Here is a 19,983-nt window from a genome sequence, read left to right as displayed (position 1 = left end):
CGTAAATTTATAACTATCATAATTCGCATGACTTAATAAATATATATAGGTAGTTGTTAAAACATTAAAAAACTATTGGATTTTCGAGGATTATACAATCAAAGGTTAAGATTAAAGATATACTGTAGTTTTAACATTGTTTTGCTCTTCAAATTGCACGTGTAATCCGTCAATAAAATAAGATTGCATATTTTATAATCATAATTGCAATATATCAATTAACAGTTTAATTTAACATCGCATAGTGGTGATTTGTTAACGCTTACTTAGCAATTAAAAATTTGTGAAGCCAAAACTTGATTGTTGAAACATGCAGAGTTGGTAAAATATCTTAAATAACTTTTGGTTAACTTTAAAAATAAGGACTAAGTTAATATTTAAATTTTTAAATAACATTAAAATCTTGGTTATAAATTTCATTGTGACAAGCTTGTAATTGTTTCGATTTATTAGTTTATATTTATTTTACATAAAATCATTCTTTATTGTCGAACTAGATTGTTCATTAAAAATTTAATGCGTAACTATTTATTACAATTTCAGAAAGAACAATATTATGGTACATGACTTTTTGGGGATTTGGAATGAATTTCATGCTTAGAATGAATCTCAATATAGCAATAGTGTCAATGGTTCGACCAACTGTGAAAGACGGATTGAAAAGTGAATACATTGAAAACCGTAATGCTTTGCAGAATACTTCATACTTAATTGATACTAACATAGACAATGTAAGTATAATTTTTATAAATGTGTATTTAGGAAATATTATTGTTAGATATTTAATAGTTTTGAATTTTGATATTGTTTAAACTTTGAAATACCTTTAAAATCACTTTTGACAAATACTGATGTATTAACATTAGTATAATTAATAGTTATGTGTAAGAAAAAATTACAAAGTCGTGTAAAACAAAATTAACGATTTGTTAATATTGTAATAAATGCTAGTAAAAACTATTGTTAAATAGCTGAAAAAATTTTGTTTATATACGTATTATGCGTAATGAATAATGACTAATAACAATTAATAAAAAAATAGGTATATGTGAAATATAAATATTGTACATTTCAGTATTCAATATAGCTCATTATTTGTTATACCTACCTATATAATGAAATATTAGGATAAGAGAATCATAGAACATTTTAAAAATTCCAAACTATATAAATGTGTATAATATTGATTTTAAACTAGATAATTTTTAATATTTAGAATATTATATTTTGAGTAATTTGTATTTTTTTTTTTTAATAAAAAAATTGACTTGACTTATTAACCCTTAGGACAAATACTTCGAATGGGATGAACATCAACAAAATATGGCTAAGGGATCATTTTTTTGGTTACATATGGTATTACAAATTCCTGGTGGTTTATTAGCACAGAAATTTGGTGCTAAATCTATATTTGGCTACAGTAACGGTTTAGTTGCTCTACTTACTTGTGTGATACCTTTATCAGCCAAATTCAATTTCAAAGCTTTGATTTTAATACGGATTTTTCAAGGCCTCATAGCTGGATTAGCGTGGCCATCAATGCAGGCAATGACGGGTAAATGGATACCACCTCACGAAAGAAGCCGTTTCGTGTCAGCATATTTAGGTATTTATATTTTCAATTTAGTTTACACTCTTTTATTTTTTGAATATAATTTTAAATTATTTTAAATTAATTAATTTATATAATATATAAATAATATCTTGAATCATGATGACTTGCTGTCTAGTACTTTGAGTCTGACATTTGAGAAAAATTAAATTTATTAATTTGAGGTACACACTTCGAAATTATAGTTCAATAAAATTTTTGCACATTATTGTACATTTTTAATGGATATCAAAATATGAAAATATTTGTATAGATAGATAACAACTTATTTATTATTAACATAAATTACAAAATTATCTAATTCGGTAAAGATCCAGATAGTGCAATTTATATAGGTAGTATTGTTTTTATTATTTTTATCAAAATATATTAAAATATATATATATATATATATATTATACTATATAATTTATATTTAAATGAAGCAGCATATTTTTCTATGTCCAAGACTAATAATGTTATATTAGAGCGAAGGTTAGACATTCATATGGGTTAAATTATAGGTATGCTAATTACTCTTTAGCATACCAAAACTAAATTTAGTGTCCCCGAAAATCATAATTTTCAATTTTCACATAGATATCAAATGATAATGAGATTGTTCAAATTTATTATTTTAGAATTTATGTTATGAAATATTTTATTTTATATAAAATCAATTATAATAAATAATAAATTAGTTTGATACTTGTTTATTAGCTACATTTGATAGTTGTTGACAATTTTACAACTTCCTAAAATGTAGGAGCACTCATAAAATATTTAACACATTTAAGTATAACACTAAACTAATTATATGCACATGTTTTATTATTTGGAACCTTTTGTTAATTATTAATGTTAGATAGTTATGTTCTGCCGCTGAATATAATGTTAAAATGTTGGACTTGCAGCCACCAGTACGAAAATACATTTTATAGCTAAAAAACAGACAATTTAATATCAGCTGATTAAAATTAATGTTAGTTAAAAACTAGTGGTTTTAATGTTAAAATTACTATAAGAATACAAATTGCATTTACTGCATTGACATAATATTATTGTTTTATTAATTGATTATTATTGTAGTTATTATTCTACTACTTATATTATTTAAAAATAAAAATTGTATTTATTATTGCATAATATTGTGGTGAGCTATATAACAACCGGAGAAAATAACTGAAAAAAATAATTAGACAATTAATTTAACTTAATACCTTATTACCTTATTACCTACTTAATTAAATTATTGTTTTAAATACTAAATGATTACCTTATAAATGTACTATTAATACATACTAATTTTTTTTTATTATTATTATTAATTATCATGTCTAATAATAAACGAAAATGACACGAAATATATACATTAACAGATTTGTGATATTAATCTACAATATATATGCATATTTTATTGATGTACTTGGAGTACAGCAAAATGACGTAAGACTATACTACAATAATTATGGCTTGCTGTTATGGGAATATTTTTATATTTTTATTAACATATTGCTGGATGGGTTGTCAATAATAGACTTTAATTAACTATTTAAGTGATATGACGAGCAGTCCTGGTATCGAGTGACGTGTTAAGTTACACAACATAATATCTCACATTAGATTTTTTATTAAGATAAGCCTTAGCATATATACGTATGTCTATATGGACTATTAGCACTTTAATATAAAATAACCAGATATTTATCAGCATCAGCATGTATATTATAATACATATGTATTCATCAACGGCAGAATTACGATCATTGACGCCCTTGATTACAATTTTTTTGAAATCCCTATTATATCAATGAGGTATGTAGTGATGTATACAAAGTAAAATTTCGGGGGGTGGGTTACAAAATATAGCAATACAAGTTAAAAAAATATATTTTATAATAATAGGTGTTATAGTTTGACTTAATTTTTAAAGAAATTATTTCGGAGGTGTTGAACCCCCAAATTCCCTCTGTATACGTGATATACTGATATTATCAATAATCCAACTTTTTAAACATTGGGCTGATGTTTTTCTGCAATACGATTTTCAGCAAGTATCTTCACCAACAACGATAAATTCAATTTTTTAGCACGCTCATTTTCTATCGAAATCATCGCAAGACTACTAAGCATAACATGGTGTTTCTTAAATATTTTTAATTATTTATTTTTGTCATTGAAATATAATGGAAAAAATAACTTACGATCCATAAAACAAAGTTTGATAGAATGATAGTATAGGGTAATACCCAGTATTCTATCATCTATAATATAGATTCTATACCATAGTACCTATAGCTATAGTCAATACTTCGAGTTACGATGTACACTGTATACCACATCACCACTGCATACCTGCATAATTTTTTAAGCACAATAGAATTTTACTGCGAGGCCCCTTTAACGACGAGGCCTTCGGAAAATCTCGTCTTCTAACACATGTACTATGTAAATAGTTCTACCTTTGATAATCACGTACTTATTTGGTTATAAATCGTACTATTACGGTAATAATATACGTACTCACGGCCTAATTACATTGTGTAACTCAAGTATCAAAATACCACAATTAAACCATAATATACTATAATATTGTTTATTTATTAATTATTATACACATTTAATATTATTTGAACTTAAATAATCTAAAATTAAAATGTTAATTAGTAATTATATATACTTTATAAAAAAACAGATTTTTAAAAGTTATATGTTTATCATGTATGTTGTGAAGGTACATCTGTTGGAACGGCTATAACTTATATAGTATGTGGTTATTTGATGGATTGGTTGGGTTGGGAGAGTGTATTTTACATTACGGGATCAATTGGTTTGCTATGGCATGTATGTTGGACTCTTTTAATACACGATTCACCAAGAACGCATCCGACTATAACTGAGAAAGAATTAAAGTACATAGAAAACAGTCTAGGCAACTCCATCGTCAAAAATGTATCTGTAAGTAGAATACTATCATTACACTTTATATTATATTCGCATTAAATTAAGTATTTATGTTTTCATCATATTTTAAATAATTTTATAGTCTTCAACTCCTTGGAAATCAATTTTGACGTCTTTGCCTTTAATTGTAAACATTATATCACAAATAGGTTATAATTGGGGAATGTACACGATATCTCTCCAAGCACCAACGTACTTTAAATTCGTGTTGGGTTTTAACTTAAAACAGGTAAGTTTGTTTATTTGTGACTTGAAATTATATATATTTAATACATGATTTTCACTATTAGACAGGTATTTGGTCTGGTGTACCACATTTGTTCTTATGGCCATTTGCATTTAGTTTTGGTTGTTTATGTGATTATTTAATTAAAGCTAATATAATGACCATAACGAACGTTCGCAAATTGGCTTGCGTTTTCAGCAATATAATCCATGGCTTGTTTATATTGACGTTTGCATATTCTGGATGTAACGATATCTTTGTTATATCTAATTTGGTGTGCGCCGTGGTCGTGAGTGGTGCAATTTCTTCGGGAGCACTTCCAGGAATTGTGGATCTAGCTCCAAATTTTGCAGGAGTGTTGCAAGGGATAAATGGAACAATTGTGATATTTTGTATTAGTATTTCACCATACATTGTAGGATTGATAACATATCAACAGGTATTATATTATTATTATTAATTTATAAATTTTTGAAAATGATTATAAATTTATATAGTTAGACAATTTGACTGGGTTAATAGATATACGAGTAGATAAATAGTATATATAAGTACGAGTTCATAAATGTTTAATGTGTTGGTAATTATATTTAAGACAAATATAATTATCATAGTGTATAGTGGATAGTTATTTTTCAGAAATTTAATATTAGAGATTTACTTACTGTTGATCTTCTATTTTAGAAACCATGAGAATTCAAGAAATTATCCTTTTTCTTATATTTTTATTACTTAGATAACATGTCCATAGGCTAAAGACTCACTTTGTTTTAATAATATATTTATCTAACCTTAATTTAATGGTATTGAGATTATTAATAATAATAGTTATTATCTTAATAATCTATGTATAAATATATATATATATTATACAAAAGATTGAATTGTATAAACTAGAGATAATTTCGATTTCACTAAATATATTTCCATAATGCTGATTATAATATTTTATCTATGAAGTCGTATTGTGTTAATTTACTTAATAAAATCTATATTATAATTATATATAATTTATAAAATAAGTAATATTAATATTTTAATAAGCTTATTTTTATTTTTAGCAAACCATAGAACAATGGAAAAAAGTATTCATTGTATCGGCGGCATTTTGTTCATTGACAGGAATTGCATTTTTGATTTTTGGAAGTTCTAAATTACAAAAATGGAATAACGAAGAACAAAAAGATGTAAAGGAGATTCAACCTATAGTTTGACTGTGATAAATCTAAAATTAAGAAGCACGTTTTAAATAATTATGTTTTGTATAGATACACTATAGAGACTACATGTTAAAATTATTTACATTTTATTTCTAATCATTCAAATTAACCGAATTGGTTCCCGTTTTATTACGCACATTTCCCTTCTCAATTTTATGGGCTTAGGACTATCAAATTATTCAAATTAATAGTAGGCTTGGTTAAAAATAATAATTAACATCTTAGTTGATAGTTCCCTTTTGTCTAACCATAAATTTCATAATAACGAATAATTAAAATTAAAATACGATTTATGTACAAGCGAAAACAAATTTACATAGTTATGAATATAAATGGCGATGTGCTATTCGAGACTGTACAGTGCTTACTAACATTATTGTCATGAGTACATAGGATATAATATACGATAAACTCATAGGCCGGGGCCACACATAGCGGTTGAACCGCTCAAAAAATTCAAAATTTTTGATTTTAAATGCAACCGCCTGATACGCGTTCACACATACATGGTTCGCGTTCGACCGCGTCATGTCACGGTTCAGCCGCTGCAACTTAACCGCTATGTGTGGCCCCGGCCATACAGCGAATAAGTATGTATATCTCACTCGTTAACTTATCGATCGAGGTAATAACGATAATTTTCTAAACCTCCAACAATCTATTACTACTATAGAATGTAGATACATTTATAATATTTTATACTATTTAATTTATATTTTGTACCAATTATTAAAAATTATTAAAAATTAAATTACATTTGTAACTATTTTACCTCAACATAAACGGGAATCAATCCGGCTCAGCTTAATAAAATACTCTTTTTAAGCGGGAACCAATTCGGTTACTTCCAATAAATGATATAATATTAATATTATTATTGTATGGGTAGGGTAGATATTTTTTAATTATCTTATTTTATAATATAAAGTAGTATAATGCCTATCTGTTTGAAGAACAATTCTTAAATTTCAGTACCTACCTACCTAAATAATTAGTTTTATATGTTTCTAATTGACCATGTTATCTTAGTGTCAAATAATACTAATTTTCCCTAAAAAATTGTATTATTGAATAATTGTTATGTGCAGCTGTAAAATTTGTATATATAAAAAAATGATTTTTTTTTAAAATTCGGTTGTTTTTATTATTTTATACATTATTTTTATAAAAAATGTAAACTAGCTGAATTACACATTTTTTTTCTAATTATTTAAATCTTTTTAGTTGTTCTTACCTATTTAAAAATAATATTAAAATACATATCTTGATGATAATTTATCAAGTGTAAATTGTATTCGGTAGGTATATATATGCATTAATATAAATTGAAATGATATCCAAGTATTAAAATTTAATAACTTTCTTTTTCTTTTTTTATTTGGGGGGGGGGGTGAGCCGTAGGGCTTAACCTTTTTAAGTCCTTCTTCCAATTAATAGTGCTGGAAATTTATTACATTGTACTAATAATCTGATAAAAAAAATGTACACATTTTTAAAATTTTAAATAAGATATTTCAAACCAACCAGAAAAATGTAAAAAAGCTATATTTTTAATATATTTAATAGGCTTTTATAATTATATACTAGGTATGTTTTGTAAAGGTCATAGCCTATGTAGGAGTGCGCAGGATTTTATTTTTGGTATATTACGCATTTTAACCTGCCCGACAGAACAATAAGAGGCAAACTTATTTAACTAATGAAAAGTACGCAAGATATAAAAATAACGAATTCTATTATTATATCATTCATTTATATTATGATCGAGTAAAATGTCGTTTAGTATTTATACAGTAATACAGTATGTCCCGTTTTGTATGTACCACTAAATATCTCAGCTCGATGGTCTTAGATTGAAAAACGGTTTGCTGTAATAGATATGTGGTACCGAAGTGCACATTTTGGGAAATTTTCAAAATTTTAACTCTTTTGATTTGCGCATGCGCAATTCAAATTAAACTTTTTTAAGATGTAATTTTTTTTTTCATTGTTTTATCGTAACTGAGTCCTGAGGTGGGAAATATGTTATTAGGTGTTAGATGTTATGCAGGTATTTTCTTATAATATTTAGTTAGCTTAGGGGCGACGAACACCTATGTATCACGGACTAAAATGTAATTCAGTATAAATCCAATCCAATTTTATCACAGATTTTTTGCATTGATAAATAATTTTATAACTTTTAATTTGATTAACCATCTATATTTAAGTCATTTAACACTCATATCTTTATTTTATTTTAAATTCAATATTTTTAAAATTATTCATACTAAGTACTTAAACTTTTTAAATAAATATAACTTAATAAATAGTGAATAAATATTCACTAATCTACAAAATCTAAAGTAAATTGTCAGGTTCAGTGAAAGCACCATTCGCTATTTCAACACGCACGCTTATGAATCTATGATAAATGTTTAGGTATTGTACACCAGCAGTTGTATAAACGTATAGCGTGTATACGTCATGTATAATTGCATTGATGTTTATTGAAAAACATTAAGGCAACTTTCGGCATTGACGAGAGTGCGTGCCACGTGGTATGATGTATATTTACCAATAATATGTATGCGATTAAACAAACCGCAAAGCGACAAATTTACATTGTACACAGGGAGGCCGTACAAACATATTACTTACATAGGTTTATACCTACACGTTAAAACCGATTTGTTCACAAGTCGTAAATCATTATTGTAATGGAATTTGGAACGACGATATGCCGTCAAATATGATGTGCATTTATCTTTATTGAAAACTAACGGGTATAACCCAGACTACCTACGATTTTATTTTATTTTTTATTTTTCTTCAATATGAAGAAAATTCACTAAACAATATATATAAATTGTCTAGTGTTAAAACATTTAAACATTTAAATTCTTTATCAAACATTATTAAAAATAATAATTGTGTCTTTTATTTTTAAGTCTGCCGTATTAAGAAACGTTTCCCGCGAGCATGTATAAAATAGATACATATTTATAAATTAACCATATATACATACAAATAAAACCCCATAAAATAAGAAAAATAAGAAAGAAATATCGATAATGATAGAAAAAAAATCAGCAGATATTATAAGAAAACTGTTTTTGATCGCTTCAAAAACCTAACCTATTTGGAAAAATAATTCTCCAACGAATGAAAATGACTCAAAATGAAAAATCTCAAGGATTTTCCTCGATGATCCAAGAAATCACCTTCGGATAGTGCAAGTATGATACGATCTTAACTAAAATCTGAGTGAATGATTACTATTACTATTAGGTATACTATCAATAAACGCAACAATAAATTTCAGAAAATTCTCTAAGTAACTGAAAGTGCAAATGGCGTCACAATCTTCTAAATGACTAAAACATATAGGTATTAAAATATTAATTTTACTCTATAATTACCTAATCAAAATAAGTAGTTTTTTATTCAAAAGATTTATAACGTACTTAAAACAATATGCTGACATATCATAATTGGTAGTAGTTTTAGATTGCGCTAAACCCGCATGTATGTCTCCGTCTTTGTTGCCCATAAGTTGAAAAAGGTCGAGTACGACTGATATATATTAATATTTATTGTTAAATCAGTACATCAATGTAGTCAACCAGTCTAAAAAAATAAAATGTCATGGGGGGATACGACGCTCAAATCCCTGTATTTACGCCACTGTTGAATCTCACACGTGTTGGTGACAATGGCACATACGACGTGTGACTTTTCATGTGCCGCCAGAGACAAAGGATCGCCCAATGAGTCTCTGCCATTAAGGATAAAGTTTATAAGGTCTTTGAAAACATATAGGACTTTGATGGGGCTCCATGCGACTCTGACCGGCATAACCATCACGTCGTCTTCCTCGCCAGTACATAGGTATGCATTAGCCATATCGACCATATTGAATTCGGCCAGTGACAACTGGGCCTTTTTATTAGTTACGAAATAGGTATATCAGTGTTGTATTTATTTGGATTCGAGAGTTCAAAGCTTTTTAATTTATTTGTGTTACCTTATTAAACTACGACATAACATATAATATATACAGTTGAAAATAAGGTTAAGCGCATGAACATTATAATATAATTTATATTATTTTTTTAAATTATACAGGTATCAATTTTATACTACGGTGTACTCATATTATCGAATACAAAATCTCAATAGCCTTCTAAGTTCCAACGATTAGGAGGAAAGCAATAACGTAAATTTAATATATTTTGTAACTGGTAGGCGCTTATGACGTATTCTCCAGTACTTTAAAGTGTAGGGAAGAATCTCATATATATCTGGTTATTTATATATATAAACTTGTGCCCTAGTATAAACTGTTTCATTTGCCGCATTATTAGAGTCTAATAATACTTTGTTTTTATGGTACTTTATTTTATTTCTACGTTATTACGTCATACCTACCTAATACTTTTAATATAATTTATAAAATATAAATGTACGAATCGTTTGGTACCTATAGGCACCTATATATTTAATATGTGGGTATGCGTAGGTATCGTTCTTAACCTAACCTAATCTAACCTGAAAAAATTATTAATATATCATAGAAAAAAATAAAATATATATAAGTACCTATCGATTTATGAGATTTAGATTAAAATAAGAGCGTTTGATTGGAGATGCATAATATAAAACTATGTGGGTACAATGTGTGGAATTTTGATCCTTGGTTCGATAGAATAAAGTAAATTATTTTACCGACTGCTGTGTCTACAATTATTATTATTTGTAAATCGATTAGGTACCTAATAATAAACTCGAGTGCTTGCAGTTAATCCTAACCTAACCTATGGTTGTAGTGTGTAGATCAAGGATGAAAGAGTCGTAGATAGAACTAATTAATTAATAACTACAACTATGATGGGCTAATCGAAATGCCGCCTTTTGCATGAATGTCGGCTGCAGTGATTGCACACAGGTTCACCAACAAGTGTATGAATATTTTTTTTGTCAAGTAGTAGTGTTTTTACACGTTTGGTCAACCTGTTCAATCTTATCGTGTTTGCTGTTATCATTTTTACGCTATCTCTAGGCACGGCTGTACGGAATTATTTATTTAACAATTTTTCAGTTTTCTTTAGCGAAAGAAACGTCGTAGAAAAGAGATTAAAAAACCGATATAATTGTGTTATTGTTGTTCCGTGGAAATGATGATTTCTGCATTTCTGCGTCCTTTTTGAATATGTCATATGAGTTCAGTTGGAGATAGACCACAAATTTTAAATTGCTTTTTTTATTGTACTTCGAATTGAATAACGTAAGTGTCTATAATCTATAATATAATAATTTAAATATTAAATAGTGTAAGATAATGGTGTAAAAGTTTACTTTATCTGCACTAAAATTAAACTATTTAATATATTTGATGCAATATAACTCAATCAATGTTTACTTGATTTTATAAATGAATAAGAACATTTTATTTGTTTAGTTTTAATGTCTTGGAATAAACAGGTATAATTCCAAAGTTATAAGCATGCACGATATTAAAAGTACCTACTTATAGGATATTCACTTAACCACATTTTATATTGTTTGGTGTTTATTAAGCAATTATTATTTCTAATTTGTTTTTTTGTTTCTTTTTTTTTTTGGCAGGTAGCATTTGAGCTTTGCATGTAATCATCGTCTTTCATAGTTTGTTCATAAATGGCTGCTTACATAAATCGCACAATTGGATTTGGTGATTCATTAGTGACTCCTCGTAGTCCATTATCAGATGAACAAATTTCTTCACCTTTACAGGTCTTTGGCCAAGCTAAAAAACAAATCAATAAAATTTTTGTTGATGTTCAAGACTATGTAGCTGACGCATCTGAGCGTATGATTGGTAATTATTATTAGATTTTTTAACGATTTATTGTATTATTTATATATTACCTAATAATAATAGTGTTATATATTTATGCAAGACTTTTTCTAATATTTTTTTTGTCTAATTTATTATTGATAGTTATTGAGTATTTATGTAAGGTAGGGTATAGAAAATGTTTATGTTGAAGATGAATATGTCACTGTTACTTTTATTTGTAATTTATCTATTTATTTTATTTTATTTGGTTGATGATAAAGATATATTTTCTATTAAAAAGTTGTGAAAGTCATTCTGTGTCTATTCCACTGCTGCTTATAATTTAGTAGGCTACAAATATTGACTATAAATTAATATTTCATCATTTTTAAAACATAAATATAATCAAAACAAAGTAAAATTATTAAAAATAAAATAAAAAAATAAAAAAAATCTAATTAAAAATTCTAAAACAAAAAAATGTGCAGGTACCTAGTGAATTATTATTATGTACTTATAGTAAAATAAAACAATAATTATGTATTTTTACTTAGTTGTTTAAACTATCATAATTTTAAAGGATTATATTATATTTAAAAATTAAAAAAAAATCAAAATATTAATGTATTAAAGATTATGAGATTAGAGATTATGTTTTAGACTTGTTTCAAAAGTTTGAAACATAGTAGAACATTTTTATTATTGATATTTTCATACAATTCTAAATTCTTTTTATTTTAATTATATTTTTTTTTAGATGTGAATAAATTATGTCCTGATGTGATCAATGAAAATGAATTGAAGTCCATGTTGGATTATAGATCTAAAGTCAAAGGAATTTGTGAAGTGTTGACACGTGATCATATGAAAGTTGCTTTTTTTGGCAGGTTTGTATAGTTTTAGCTTGAAACTTACTAATATGCTGATATCTCTAAATACTAGATACTCTTTGGTCTTTGAAATTGTATTTGCTTCTCAGAGAGTTCAGTTTGTACAATGTTTGTAGTTTCTTCCCAAAAAATATTTGCTATTTGGAGATGTCCATTATTTAGAGATGTTTATTGGAGAAGTTTCACTGTATTATAATATATTATTATATTGTTTGTGCTATTTACTATTATTAGATGAGCATTTGACATATAAATTAAAAACATATATTTTTATTGTTCTTTATAATGTTTGGCTACAAATTAAAATTTGAAAATTACTGTATTATGGAAGTTGTATCTATTTTTTTTTAACACATTTACTACAATTGATGGCACCAATAAGCATCAGTTAACATTGTTTGTATAATATGCTGAATTACACCAATTAGAGTTATATACCTTGTTATTAAATATATTAAATTCGATTAATTATTACTACTAAACTGTTAATTTTTTGCTAACAACTTCTTCAAGTATTATTTTTTTGTGCGTGTAAGTTGTTCTTTGATATTCTTTTGAAGTTTGAAGTTTTTTTTTTTAAAACCACAATTTTTTTATTGTTACAACAAATAAATTTAAATATAGTACATAGTTTATGTGTTAAATAATTTTTAGCTAAACTAACTAAGAATCTTATTCGAATCTTATTCACAAACTTAATAAACCTCATTGAATCAGAGTTTAAAATCATTATGATAATTAAACATTAATTTATTAATTATATATTTAAATTATTAATATTAATTTAGAACAAGCAATGGAAAGAGTACAGTTGTTAATGCGATGTTGGGAGAAAAAGTACTTCCAAGTGGTATTGGTCATACAACTAATTGTTTTCTGCAAGTTGAAGGATCTCAAACGGGTGAAGCATATTTAGTTACTGAAGGTAGTAATGAAAAACAGAATGTAGAAGTAAGTAGTTTTTTACTATTGTATGGTTAATGCCTTAACTTTTAAATTTTCAAATTTATATTTTAGTCCGTTACACACTTGGCACATGCATTGAATTATGAAAAACAATTGAATGAAAAAGAATTGGTACATGTATATTGGCCAAAAGACAAATGTAGCTTATTAAGAGATGATGTAGCTTTAGTTGATTCTCCAGGAGTAGATGTTACACCTCATTTGGATGATTGGATTGATGCACATTGCATTGATGCTGATGTTTTTGTGTTAGTTGCTAATGCTGAATCAACGTTAATGGTTACTGTAAGTCAATTATGTGTATTGTAATTAATATTTCAATAATTTATAAAGTATTATTTTATAACTATTTAAAGTCTAATTAAACTAGTAAACCAATATTTTTGATGGTATTATACTTTGTCATTCCACTCTGTTCTTATTAATAATTTTAATTCATCAACTATTAACTATTTATTAAATATTGGATTTTTAATCTTAATGTTTTCTAACCTAAGTATCAACTCATGAGTGACTCATTAATTCAGTCAACCTCAGTAATACTTTTTTCCCTTATCTCACATATACTTTTTGTACGTATTTAGTGTAAAAAAAAAAAATAATGTACTTTAAACAATATTTTGCTTTGAAATAAAAAATTCAAAATTAATAGTCATTTAAAAAGGGTTAAAACTTATAAAACAAGAAGTTAGTAAATATATATATAATATATATGTTTATATTTCAAATTATTTATCTGTAATAATTTGAATATATATTAAAAAAATATTTTCAAAAACATTGATACTTGATTGTTTTGAAATATTGAATGATTTATAATTTTAATATCAGAAACACTCAATTTTTTATTTTCAACAAAAATAATGATACAATATTACCTTAATCCTTTTTAACCTTAAAAATATAAAAATCATTATTCTACATCTAGCAAACAAAATATATTATTTTTAAAAAAAATATAGGAAATAATCATATAATAATATAATTATTTCATATAAATTAAACATGTTTATTATTAGATTATATAAATATAAATAATTTTTAAGTGCATTTGTTATCCTACTATTATTGAGACCCTGGTGCTTGGTGTTGTTCAATGGTCCTGATGACGGTTGTGGATGACTCAAATAAATGTTTTTATGTTTAATTAAAATGTCGGTGATTGTAACAGTTTGACGATTGTGTCACTATTATACCAGGAACATATAAATATGTGTACTAACTACTAATGTTTCTTATTTCATGTTACATAATATGAAATGATTATTTTTAAGTTCTGTTTCATTGTCTAGTTTTTTATTTGTTGCTTCTTAACTTTGATTAATCTTGTAGCATATATTGCCCTGTTATTAACAATGTGTATTATTCGAGAAGAAAATATTGTGAAAAATTAATTGGTTAAAAAGTATTAATTCTTATTTTGCACAGCCTTTCATGACAAAAATAAAAAAGTTATGTAAAACTCTGAATAATCAACATTGAATTGATTATAATGTTTTAGTATACCTATATGTATTTCTGCCAAAAATAATTTTTTAAATGCATTAAAATAAATAAAATAAAATAAAATAAAATAAATTTAAAATGTTAAGTATTTTAAGTACTGCATATACTTGCACATTTTCTTTTTTAGCTTAACTATTTCTTAGTTGAAAACTTTTTGTATAGTGGTAATTATAATATGAATTATTATCATTTTAAATTGTTTTTTATTATTTTATTTTATATGTTAAGAATAATAGACTATTATATATTTAACTTTTTATTTATAGCCTATTTATGTGTTTTAAATAATTTACTATTTTTTGTTTTTTATGATTTTATCACAACAATTTTTTATTTTTATTAGTTTTATTATTAATTTATAATACTTAAACATTTAAGTTAATTCATTTAACTAATTTATACATATTATGTCGTTCAGACACTTTAAATTTTATGCAAAATTATTTTTTCTTAGTCAAGATACAGAAGTATACTTATTAATAGTATAGCTACCAAAATTATATTTTACCAATACACACACACACACATATATATTATAATATATACATATAAAAAATTTATTATTTTTTTTGTTTAAATTATAATTGTTGTAGACTTGTAGTACTTATGTTTAAATTAAATTTTTAATTTATATTTAAATTCTTCTATTCTAATAAATAAATAAAAAATGTATTTTGTTTGCTTTATAGAACATAATGATGTTTATGATTTTACTACATAGAAACTTCCATATAACGAATTTCCATTTTACGACATTTTCTGTTTAACGAAATATTTTTAAAAGCTATGACCTTAATGTCAATGAATATGTAATTCTGTTTAACGAATTTCTCCATATTACACATTTTTTTGTTGCTAATTCAACTTTGTTATATGAAAGTTTCACTGTATTATATATAGTTTTTAAATTTAAAGTAATTTATTTTAGAAAACAATTTTAAATTTATATTATATCTGATATTTTATGAGTAATTTTGGTTGCATTCCTAGTGAAGTATCATTAATAATACATCACTAATTATGTGCCATTTTGAAAGACCCTGAATTGTTTTAATTACCATCTAATTTATGTAGTTTAACTTGTAAAACTGTAATTTTATAATTAATATTTTTAATAATAATAATCAGTCACCAATTTCAACTAATAATACTAATTATATTTTTTCCAGGAGAAGAATTTTTTTCATAAAGTTTCAACAAAATTATCTAAGCCAAATATATTTATATTGAACAATCGCTGGGATGCATCTGCTAATGAACCAGAGTTCTTAGACCAGGTAAATTGTTTGATTATATTTAAGTAAATATTATTATTAAATACCTATCCTTTTTATGTTACTATCTTTCCATCCAGTTTAATAGCCAAGAACAGGTAAGAAAAAGCCTTGCTTGTGCCAAAATTGTCTTTAAAATTATTAAAAAATAATTAGTGTGTTATTGTATTTATAAAATAAGTATATATAAATATATATCTGCATATTTTTATTTTAAGTTTGAAATTTGAAATTTACTGTTTAATTTTGCTTATTTCAAAGAATCCTAAAAATAATTTATACAAAAATTTAACACATAAATGTTTCATTAGGTGCGTAAACAACACATGGAACGTGCCACAGATTTTTTGGTGAAGGAGTTGAAAGTTTGCACACCTGAGGAGGCAGTGTCTCGTGTATTTTTTATTTCTGCTAAAGAAGTGTTACAGGCTCGAGTTAAAGAACGCAGTGGATTTCCTCTTAATAGTGGAGCATTAGCTGATGGTTTTGGTGCTAGATATCTGGAGTTTGAAGACTTTGAACGTAAATTTGAGGAATGTATCTCAAAATCTGCAATCAAGACTAAGTTTTTAAATCATTCACAGCAAGGGAAACATTTAGTCAAGTGAGATTTTTATCAATTATGAATGTTTATGTATATTAGTTATATGTTTAAAAAAATTTTAAAATATTATAAAAATGTAATTATTGAAAACAAAATTTTAAAATATTGTTTAAATAATTTGAATTATTTTAATACTAAAAGTTTTTATATAATTTTTAGAGAAATGCTTAAAATTATGGAAACAATTCACAATAGAAGTCAAGAACAAACACATTTGAAAATGTGCCAAAAAAAAGAATTTCAAGAAAAATTGAATTTTATTGAACAACAACTTATAAGTATAACAAATCAAATGAAAATGAAAATCCATCAGATGGTTGACGATGTGGAGGATAAAGTGAATTTTCTTTCTACTACGTATGCTTATTAAGTAACTATCTATATTTTGTTTTGTTTTTAGGTATCTAAAGCGCTGAACGACGAAATTCGCAGATTATCAGTTTTAGTTGATGAATTCAATTTACCATTTCACCCAGAAGCATTAGTTTTAAATGTTTATAAAAAAGAACTCCATAGCCACGTGGAAGCAGGCCTTGGTAGTAATTTACGAGCTAGACTATCTACCGCATTGGCTATGAATATAGATCAAAGTCAAAGAGAAATGATTGATAAGATGTCAACATTATTACCAGAAGATAAACGGAATATCAATGTTACAAATCCCAAACGTGAACCATTTGAGGTTTTGTATCGTTTACATTGTGATAATCTTTGTGGTGATTTTCATGAACAACTTGAATTCAAATTCTCCTGGGGCTTATCCAAATTAGTTACTCGTGTGTCATCATTAGCCAATTGGTCACGTAATCAATCAAGGGTTCTAATAGTAAATATTTTTGGTTGCTTTTAAATATTTTTTTCTGATTGAGTTGTTCAATTACTATTTAAACTGTAACATTATTGTTTTTAGTCCCCATCTCACAATCCATCAACCAGTGCTGTTGATGGTTCATTTAATAACTTTGATCAAAGTCTAGCTGTGGAAAAAAATTTATCCATGATATCTCGTGTTGTAGCTGCATCTGTTGGTACTCAAGGAACTGTGGGAGGACTTGTATTAGCAGGATTTGTAAGTATTAATACATTTTTGATACTGAATGGAATTTGAATTATTTCTTTTTTAGATGCTGAAAACAGTTGGGTGGCGTTTAATCATAGCTGCTGGTAGTATTTATGGGGTCCTTTATCTTTATGAGCGTTTGTCTTGGACAACTAAAGCAAAAGAACGAGAATTTAAAAGACAATATGTTGATCATGCTACTGCTAAGCTTCGTTTGATTGTTGATCTCACATCTGCGAATTGTAGTCATCAAGTACAACAAGAACTTTCTACTACTTTTGCACGATTGTGCCAATTGGTTGATGAATCAGCTTCTAATCTTAATGATGAAATGAAAAATTTGGATCGAGAACTTAGCATGTTAACCAAATCCACTGAAATTGCTAAGGTTTTAAGAAATAAAGCAGATCTATTGAAAGTAGAATTAAAGCAGTTTGATGATACTTTTCTATCTGTAAAAAATTAGGTAGTTAGTCAAAATGTAAAATGATTGTATTATACCTATTTGTTGAGTATTTCTTTACGTTATTTTTAGAGTAGGTATATAATATTTATTTTATCTTAGTCACTACATTTAATTCAATCATTTTTAAAAGTTTTGAATTTATAATTGTTTCAGTTCTTTTTTTTTTTTAATTAGTAAAATCCAATAATTAATATACTGACTATTGTTGAATGACATATTATTACCAAATTAATGATTGTTGTAGTTGAAAAATTTAAATAAAGAATACTTAAGTTATATATTGAATATTCTATGGTTCCTGAGATAAATTGGTAAATACTAAAAATTATTAAATAAGTAATATGCTCATCATTTATACTAAATTGATTGTGTTTTATTATCAAATTTAAATGATGAAAATAAATTAATAATAAAGTATCACAATTTATTATTATCATTGAGCAATAATTTAATAAATTCATTTGAGATATACAATATATAAAATATATTATATTATATAGCAGAGATGGCTAACTTATGGATTTTTGATTAACCTTTGAGTGGTTTTAGGTTGTACGATCGACCAAAAAAAAAAAGTCGTTAGTAATGAACAATATATGGATATATTTTATATATATATTTTTTTGTTTAAAATAACAAGGAAGATGCTATCGACTCGAACTCGTGTTGTAATCGACTTGTTGGCCACCCTTGTTGTATAGTATGTAGGTATATTGTATATTAAATTGTTAAAACATTATTAATATAATATATTATAATATATTATAATATTATTATATTATAATATAATTGGTACTATTTATTTTTATTCAAATTATTTGAAAATATTATATCGTGTATTGACGTATTTTATTTAATATTGTAATATGTTGACACAAATAGTGGCACACCCAGGGATGGGAATGGTTAGAGATTATATCTCCCCCATTGACTTTTTTTTGCCGTCTTTCAGAAAACAACTGTTTAGATTTTATAGCTGTTATAAAGTCAATACTTTTGATGATTTAATATACACATATGTATACAATTATACATTATATACATTCTTGGACGCAAGTGTAACTTAGCGATACAATTATAAATAACTGAATCATTAGGTATTTTTGATCGATCCTCATTGTTATATTCTCTCTGAGGCTTTATTAGATAATCTTTAGTCCCATAAGTACTGTTTTTTTTTAAATTTTTAAACAGATATTATATGCACATAGAAAGGAACGCTGAATTTAAATCGTTATAAAGTGCAATTTCAAATTAAGTTATTATTACAAAATAATTATTTTTATTCTTCGAAAATACATTAGGTATACTTTTTATAGTATATAGCCACTATAGTTATGGGGTATTACAACACTAAATAAATTATAAATTAGTGATATAGTTTTTATTTTTTATAGTTAAAGAATTTTCAGTTTA

General features: G+C 25.7%; 2 protein-coding genes across 5 annotated transcripts; both read left to right on the top strand.

Moving 5' to 3' along the window:
* Positions 1-163: 163 nt before the first annotated feature.
* On the top strand, positions 164-7,127 carry LOC114127042 (vesicular glutamate transporter 1-like). Its single transcript, XM_050200549.1, has 7 exons — positions 164-317; positions 544-731; positions 1,288-1,606; positions 4,326-4,549; positions 4,638-4,784; positions 4,846-5,220; positions 5,843-7,127. The coding sequence occupies exons 1-7, from the start codon at positions 311-313 to the stop codon at positions 5,993-5,995; spliced, it is 1,413 nt and encodes a 470-aa protein (XP_050056506.1). The 5' UTR covers positions 164-310; the 3' UTR covers positions 5,996-7,127.
* Positions 7,128-11,055: 3,928 nt separating this feature from the next.
* Positions 11,056-18,845, top strand: LOC114127046 (transmembrane GTPase Marf). 4 transcript variants are annotated; one of them, XM_050201021.1, is made up of 13 exons: positions 11,056-11,267; positions 11,442-11,464; positions 11,609-11,840; positions 12,559-12,688; positions 13,480-13,642; positions 13,709-13,942; positions 16,333-16,440; positions 16,518-16,535; positions 16,749-17,041; positions 17,201-17,378; positions 17,442-17,867; positions 17,952-18,110; positions 18,166-18,845. In XM_050201021.1, the coding sequence occupies exons 3-13, from the start codon at positions 11,660-11,662 to the stop codon at positions 18,565-18,567; spliced, it is 2,292 nt and encodes a 763-aa protein (XP_050056978.1). In that variant the 5' UTR covers positions 11,056-11,267; positions 11,442-11,464; positions 11,609-11,659; the 3' UTR covers positions 18,568-18,845. The 4 variants fall into 4 exon arrangements, with proteins under 4 accessions (XP_050056978.1, XP_050056980.1, XP_050056977.1 ...); XM_050201023.1 differs by having other exon boundaries at positions 11,057-11,267; positions 11,756-11,840; XM_050201020.1 differs by lacking the exon at positions 11,442-11,464 and having other exon boundaries at positions 11,057-11,267.
* Positions 18,846-19,983: the final 1,138 nt, after the last annotated feature.

Source organism: Aphis gossypii, chromosome 2 (assembly GCF_020184175.1).
Source record: "Aphis gossypii isolate Hap1 chromosome 2, ASM2018417v2, whole genome shotgun sequence".
NCBI lineage: Eukaryota > Metazoa > Arthropoda > Insecta > Hemiptera > Aphididae > Aphis > Aphis gossypii.
The sequence above is the reverse complement of the archived record's forward strand: the minus strand, read 5'-3'. Positions and strand labels throughout refer to the sequence as shown.